This window comes from Aulonocara sp. 'chitande type north' Nkhata Bay, linkage group LG1 (genome assembly GCF_057382095.1).
Source record: "Aulonocara sp. 'chitande type north' Nkhata Bay isolate Kocher_YH1m ecotype deep benthic linkage group LG1, A_spYH_male_GT1.1, whole genome shotgun sequence".
Lineage (NCBI taxonomy): Eukaryota > Metazoa > Chordata > Actinopteri > Cichliformes > Cichlidae > Aulonocara > Aulonocara sp. 'chitande type north' Nkhata Bay.
Genome location: NC_141344.1, coordinates 18,459,873 through 18,467,790, shown reverse-complemented (window position 1 = coordinate 18,467,790; position 7,918 = coordinate 18,459,873). Strand labels below are relative to the sequence as shown.

General features: G+C 42.2%; 1 protein-coding gene across 5 annotated transcripts; it reads left to right on the top strand.

The window, feature by feature from the left end:
- Positions 1 to 214: 214 nt before the first annotated feature.
- Positions 215 to 7,639, top strand: cmtr2 (cap methyltransferase 2). 5 transcript variants are annotated; one of them, XM_086286541.1, is made up of 4 exons: positions 229 to 255; positions 1,155 to 1,245; positions 1,975 to 3,243; positions 5,477 to 7,639. In XM_086286541.1, the coding sequence occupies exons 3-4, from the start codon at positions 1,987 to 1,989 to the stop codon at positions 6,524 to 6,526; spliced, it is 2,307 nt and encodes a 768-aa protein (XP_086142667.1). In that variant the 5' UTR covers positions 229 to 255; positions 1,155 to 1,245; positions 1,975 to 1,986; the 3' UTR covers positions 6,527 to 7,639. The 5 variants fall into 5 exon arrangements, with proteins under 5 accessions (XP_086142675.1, XP_086142667.1, XP_086142685.1 ...); XM_086286559.1 differs by lacking the exon at positions 229 to 255 and adding an exon at positions 288 to 430; XM_086286549.1 differs by lacking the exon at positions 1,155 to 1,245 and having other exon boundaries at positions 215 to 255.
- Positions 7,640 to 7,918: the final 279 nt, after the last annotated feature.

The following is a 7,918-nucleotide window of genomic DNA, read 5'->3' as shown; positions in this document are numbered from 1 at the left end:
AACCTACAGGTTTATCTTGATGCTATACTCTGATTTTGTTTTTTTAAGTGCTCCTTTATTTTTTTTGAGCAGCATATATAATAAACTCTTTTTGAATGATAATGTTGGTGAAGTTTAAAAACAATCTCACCACCAAATTTATGCGGCATACTCCTTTAAGAAAGAACCCCACCCACTCGGCTTCACGCATGCGCGGGATCTTGTATATCACGTGACCCGCAGGTTCCTCTTCCGGACAACAACATCAGCAGTTGGGTGAGTTTCTGCTCAGAGTTGTCTCTGTTATAGAAACATCTTTCCTTCTTCCTCAAAGACTTAAAGGTCTGAACACGCTGTGAGAGAAGATTCAATGTTTCCGAAGAGACACAACCCGGACTCTCTTCGATTCCGTAGGAAGTGTCCCATTTAGCATCCAGTTTATCACGCAGAGGTCTGCTCAGTACTCATAAAGCCCTAAACACACAGCTGTGTAAAGATTGTTTTCCGTAACGCGTGCTCGCAGGTTTATCTACACACTCAATAATCCCAGTGTTGTCAGAATTTCTCATTTCATTTCATATTTTTTAAAGATAAGGATGGCATGAGCCTGAAACAGAGATTTGGTCCATATTGACATGATAGCATCAAATAGTTGCTGCACATCCCAAAGATGCTTTAAAAGAGTTCAGTACAGTGAACTTTATTGTCATATAAAACTACTGGAGATTCTTTCTTTTTTAGACCATTCTCAGTAAACCCTTGAAATGGATGTGTGTAAAAATCCCAGCATAGCAGCAGAAATGATCAGACCAGCCCGTCTGCCACCAACAATCATGTCACGTTCAAAGTCACTTAAATCACATTTCTTCCTCGTCATTGGCTAATTAGACATTTGTGGTAACAGACAGTTGAATAATTGTACCTTTATAAAGTGGCTGTGAGTATGAATCGTTCATGGTTTCTCTGTTGAACGTATCTTTATTCATTTATCTATTTCATTATTTATTATAAGTATCATGTACCTAAAGCAAAAAGAGTGTTAATTAGTTTATTTGGATTCAGCTATGATTTTTAAGTTTAGAGTCACAGCACTTAGTTTTATTTTTCATTTTCTAAATGCTTGTCGTGGCCGTTTAATCTCCTCCCCGGTTTCTTGTATGGAAAATCAAGAGCAGCCGGGGACTGCATACTTCAGCCAAGGCTCATTAAGACTGACCCAGAAGTACCTCCTCCTGCCCGGCGCTGTGATCTAAATCGTGTGCGCTCGTGAGTAAAACATTAGCTTTGGTAATTTAATTCTGACTGTAAATAATTTTAAAGGCATTAAATAAAATGCTCAATACTTACACGGGTTGGTGAATTTATTTGAGTATCCCATTATAGTGTTTCACACGGCTCACTACATCACAGATTGAGCAGAAAATTAATTTGTGTGAACAGTGCTAAAGTTGACGCCCACAGCACGATGTCTACAAATTAGCTTCAGTTTGGCCTGTTCTAGCCCACTTTTCAACCAATCAGCATTCAGCCTGGGCACAGCTATGCACAACATGTTTGCAGACTTTGCATCCCCTTGTTCGTAGCACTCTGCTTAGGTAAACTCTACATTACTTTCTAGTCTAATTTGCAGCAATAGTCTTTAAACTTGCAGTTATATCTATCACCCATCTCAGAGGGTCATTATTGGAACAGGCGGTGCTCAACTGATCAATTTTATGTAGAAGAAGATTCAAATTAGAGAATAAATGCCCCCCCCCCCCCCCCCCCCCCCCCCCCATATGACTGTGCTCACAGCTTGAATATAAAACCTGGTTTAGCACAAAAAGTGGATAAACACCTGTTCTCTTTATAATAACTCTAATCTTTGACTGGGTTTTCAGCTTTTAGGAAGCAAGATAGTGCAAAGAAGGCCTGATTATATTGAACTTTCTGTCAAAACCGATGAAGCAGGTTGGCTTTTTAATCAGTCAGTTACCCTTCTTTTTTTCCCCACAGGAAGTGTGGAGGATGAGCACAGGCAATGGGACCAGGAGGAAAGTTGGCAAGCAGCAGCAACATTTTAACAACATGGTGGCACCTGACCCTGAAACTCTGGCTGAGATGCAAGGTCTTTTTAGCAAAGTTAGAACGTATGTGAAACCATCCAGTGGGTCTGAGTGGTGCATTCCTGACCCGAACATTGCTCTCAGACACGCACCGGAACAGCACTGCCGTCTGCAGGCCCTGAAGGTTTCGCTGAATGACGTGAAGAACCAGCTCAGTGACAAAAATGTACAGGTGTGGCATCAGCACACCAGCTCCACCAATCGGGCCGGGAAGGTGATCGGTGCCGTCCGGTCTGCTGCCAACGCAGAGATCTGCACTCAGGCGTGGTGTAAGTTCTACGAAATCCTGGGAACCTTTAAACTTCTTCCAAACGAGGCTCTTCAAAACGGAGAGCTGAACACGGTCCATCTGTGTGAGGCACCGGGGGCCTTCATAACCGCTCTCAACCACTACCTCAAAACCAGTGAGGCCACACGATACTGTGACTGGAACTGGGTTGCTAACACCCTCAACCCGTACCACGAGGCCAACGGGGGAAACACAACCATCGCAGATGATCGATTAATTGCTAACACGCTGCCCTGGTGGTTCTTCGGCACAGACAACACAGGGAACATCATGATCCAGCAATATTTGCTGGATCTGCAGACCTTTGTGTCTAACATGCGGAGGATTGATTTGGTGACGGCAGATGGAAGCTTTGACTGTCAGGAGAACCCCGACGAGCAGGAGGCGCTGGTGGCGTCACTACATTACTGCGAGGCCACAGCTGCTCTGCTGCTCCTGAGCCCCGGCGGCTCCTTTGTACTAAAAATGTTCACCCTGTACGAACACTCGTCCGTCTGCTTGCTCTACCTGCTGAACTGCTGTTTTCAGTCTGTCACTGTCTTCAAACCCGCCACCAGCAAAGCAGGAAACTCTGAGGTGTATGTTGTGTGTCTGAACTATGACAACAAGGAGGCTGTGAGGCCTCTGCTCTCAAAACTGATTCGTAATTATGGATCACATCTAGCCGACAGGGAGGCACTTTTCCAGAATTCTGTAATCCCGGAGTCGTTCATGAGCCAGCATGTGGAAGTGTGTTCATACTTCCACACCCTGCAGGTAGAGACGATATCAGAGAACCTGCAACTGTTTAAAGGTATGAGCGCAGAGCAGAGGCAGAGGCTTGACCACATTAGGGACTGTGTGGCTCAGGAGTACCTACGGCGCTTCCAGGTAAGATGCTTTAAGATGATAGAAAACTGAGCTGATACAAACCTAAATATCCAGCTAGCAGAGGTTTGGAAGCTTTTATGAAAGTTAATTAGGATTCGAAGGATTTAAGAGTGCTGTAATAATGTTGTGCCCACAATTTAGCCTAAAATTTGGCTTGACTACTGGCTATACTCAATCATGGCTCTAGAAAAGGTGATGAGGGTTAGTCGTTCCACCAGTTTGGTCGGGATACAAAAAAACAAAACAAAACTTAAGAAACATTTTCCATCGATTGCTGTAAATTTATGTTTAAACATTCACTGAGCCCTGAGGGTGAAATTTCTCCAACTGTTGGACAAATTTCATAAATTTACAGAGACATTTATGCCCCTTTCCCTAATTTCATAATTTCTTTGGTAATAACTTTTATGATATTAAAAAGCCCCCTGAGTCCTTGAGAAGCCTAACAGAGAAATAAACTCAACTACGTCAGCACACCTGTCACTCCAGGCAGCCACACCCTCACTTTAAACTTTAAAGCATAATTTCAGGATTAGTTATTTCAAAATTTAAGGTCAAACTATGGTGGGATGCAGATGAAAACTCAAGACTGTTCAGTACACATGTATGTTGTTATATGTTTGGCAAATCACTGCTCAGCAACAGCAGCTTTTCTTTGTTTCCAAATGAGAGTCGATGCAAGTGAAAAGCTCTGATGACAGCCATGCTTTCCTGTTCTCTCACATTCGCCCTTTCATTGCTCTTATGGAAACATAACGTCTTCAACTCAGAGTTTACTTTGATTTACTTTTAGTTATAATTTAGGTATCTTCCTTTAGTTTAAGTTTAGTTTTAGTCAACTAAATATCATAAAATTGTGGTAGACTAAATGTAAAGTTGACTAAAATACACAGTGAAAAGGTTTGTGTTGTCATCGGGGAGAATTTTCCACAATGTCAAATGCGAAATGTGTTGTTTTTTTTTTTTCTTCCTCTCGACATTTTTTATGAGAAATGTGAATCACTTCCAAACTCGTTCTGCACTTCTACACAACTTAATTACTTCTGATCGGATCACGCCTTTCCAGAATATTTTCATCTTGTTTTTGTTTGTTGACCAAAGTGTCATCATAGTTTTCGTCCTTCTGCATTAGCTTTTAGTTATTGTCTTGTTTTCGTGAGGAAAAAAATGTCACTGACGAAAATTGCTGGTCAACAAAATGAACACTGCTTCAGCTAATTATTATTAATATTATTTTGCTTGTTTCATTTGTGACCGATGTGTGTGTGAGCAAGTGCACCAACAAGTGCAGCAGCCAGATGACTCTCAAACTTACCTGGAATGAGATTTAAATGAGCTGTAATTCCAATTAAGTAAACTCAGGTGTGTGTAATACATTTTATTTTGCAAAGATAGACAAGCATTGATATAATGAAGCTTGATGTCGCTTTACACATAAAAGAATGACTTGCAGTTTTTATCTCGGAGTGAGGTTGGATTGATTCCCGGAGAGGCCAAAACCAGGCTGCAAACATGCATCCGAACCCTGTAAATTCACAAATCTTAATGCGTGAGTCCTTGGGGAGTCAGCCTCGAGTGGCAGTTAGAAAAGTTTGGTTTTTGGTGTTTCTGTGTTGGCTTCATTTTTCAGTCCGCTTGGGAATGCGCACACTTCAACTGGAACTACATTTTCCCCAAAGGGAGTTACTGCAGTGATACAAAACTGTGCAAGAAAAAAGTTAAAGACAGCAAAACAAAAAAGTGTGTGTGTGCGTTTTTATGATGCGGTCTCACATACATTTAGCACTTTGAGTCAGACTTACGGAGCTGGACGAGAATGTGTGAGTTTCAGAGCCTGTTCATAGAAGCGTTTACACATTCAGGCTCTTAACGTGTATAAAAAAAATAGTTCTTCCTGTCATTTTAAAATAGTCTTCTTTTCTAAAATGTTTTTTCCAATATTTTCCGTATTGTGCAAGCAACATGATAGTGCTGTAAGAAATTTGAAAGAAATCCATATTTAAGATGGCTTGAATACTCATTCTATATTTTAATTTTCAATTTCATTCTTTTTAGGTTAGTCATCCGGTTAGGCTGCAACTTTTATTTAAGAAACAATTTACAAATTACAGCAAAAATCTGAAATTCATTTTAAATCCAAATGTAGCCTTTTTTTAAAAAACATGATACTCTGACCCAACACTAGTGTGATGCTCCCAGAAGTCTAAATCTGATCACGTCTTTCTGTGTGCAGGTGTGCTTTCTCCCGCGAAGTCGATGGATTTCTCGTAACACCGTGATTCCTGCCTGCTGCAGCGTGTCAGCCGGACGGCCTCTGGGACAGAAGAAGCAAACGGGCTCCTTCAATGAGCGGAGGGAATTGCAGACCTTAAGCTGGAGGGAGCGTGTTCAGAGGGGTTGCCATGGCACCTGGATACAGAGACACTGGACTGAGGAGAGTGGGAAGGACTGCAAGCTGGAGGGACCCCTGTCCAACTGTCAGGCGGATTCGTGGTATGTTGTTGTGGGGACTGCTCTGCCTGCAGTCAAAAACTCTCCGTTCTGTGATGGAGGGTTGTTAAACCACTTGAACGAAGCACTGATGGACACAGCTGTAGATTGGACCCACGTGACTTCTTGTGACTCTTGCCATGCGGTTTGCACGTCCTCCATTTTGTCAGAGGTTGCAGGCCAGTGTGTCTTTAAAGCCGACACTTTAGGAGGCAAAAAGAAGACGCAGTGTCTGGTGTTTGGCAGCTGCTCGGTTTGGGGGATCTCTGATAGCCAAGCTGAGGATCTAGTGTTAACATTTTCTGCAGAGCCTTCATTTCCTGAAAGAGGCTCGGTGTTGCTGCACGATGGTGAGCCACTGTATCAGCGGCAGCTCTTAAGTTGTGTTATGTTTGCCCTGCAGAGCCTGAGCTCTGGGGACGCCCTGCTGCTGCCTGTGATTTCTGCTCTCACCCGTGTCACGGCAGCCGTTGTGCTCTGCCTGCACGCATGTTTTCGCTCCGTCTCCTTCAAGTGCCCTCCCCCCTCTGGAGGGTTTGGGACGGTGCTGGTGTGTGTTGGCTTCTGCCCTGAAGCTGCTGCCCAAATGCTGCTGGTTCTCACTGAAGTCTGGGAGAGCATGAGCCAGCTGTTAAGAGATGAGGAGGGTAAAAATGAGCCTGGTGGAGGCGACAGACAGGTGCTGCAGTTTGTTCCTATGGAGGAGCTGCTCACTGGAGGACTGACTGACTTCCTGTGGACCGTGAACTCTGAAATCATCCAACGGAAGCTGCATCTGCTCATGCAGGCATAGCGCTTTGGTGGGCTGTCACTGTGGTATACACTCTTTCGCTTCAGAAGCAGTTTCATCATGTTACAGTCCAGTTTATTTGCTTATGGAATCAGCAGACTGCTCAGCTGCATGAGCTTTCAGCAGTTAGTTACCGAATCGCTTTTGCATGTTGATATGAACTCATCTGATTTAACATTACACTCCTCTCACTTATTTATTACAACACACCTCCAGATATTCAGATCCTTTAGTGTGCTTCAACTCGAACCGACGCTGGCAGTCAGAAGACGTTTATCAGACTTCTCTTGATGGATGCAGTCACATGTGAGACATCTATCAAGTGGAGTCACAAACGTGGCATGGCAAAAAATGCAAATTACTTTCAGTACTTGATCAGCAGAAAATGTCCATGACCAAAGTCTCAGAGGGATTTCAGGATGCTAAATAAACAGCGGTCCAGCTGTCGGCACCAAACCTCCTGTTAGTCACGGATGTTTTGAGTTGACATCACAGAGAGCCTGAAGTGCCTGCTATTTTGCATCAACACGGTGTTTAATCCCACTGTGTTGAGTATATTTTTATCTTTTATGCAGCTCTCCGTCAGATTACTGTTTCCAGTTAATTTCATTTGTGTCCAGTGAGGAAAACTTTGTACTGTCAACGGACAGAAAAAAAGTTCCATCTGTCATGCTCTGTACAGCTGGAGGGGGGAGTGTTGTGGGATTTGTTTTATTTGTCATCTTTTAAGTTTGTTTATTCTGTTTTTTCAGTATAATTTGAATTAGGAGTATATTTTGTTATAAAAATAATGTAAAAAGAAAAGTGGCTTTAAAAAAAGGACTTGGAGGCTTTCTTTTCTTTAAGAATGCTAGTTTACTTAAGTCTGAAGATAACCCAACTAGTGTATTAACTCCTTAATGTCTAGTCATGTGTATCATATTTGATACATACAGCTTTTGTGAGTTTTTGAGACTTATACATCATCCGTGTGATTTCTTTTTTCTCTCCCAATGAAAAACCAAAATAAAGTCCACAATACTCTCAAGCAATAAATTGCAAAAAATGTATGATAAAAATGAAATTTTATATATGCAAATTAATGTTTTTTTCACAAAAGGTTCAATAAACACTAAATAAAAAAAAAAAAAGAAGAATGTTCTGGCAGTTGTTTCATGGCTCACACTTAGTTAGTTCCAAGCTCGGATAAATGAGGTTTTGATACTTGATTGGTTGAGACCCAGGTTAACAACACATGGTGCTTCTCTAGGATGGAGATCATGGTGTGACAGAAGGTTGATGCTGGGGACAAAGTGAGATATAGGCAGATGTTTTTTGAAGCCAACTTTAAAAAGGAGCATCCAAAAGATCAACATGATCTCGGTCCTGCGCAAAGTTCTTAAACTACTTGTCATT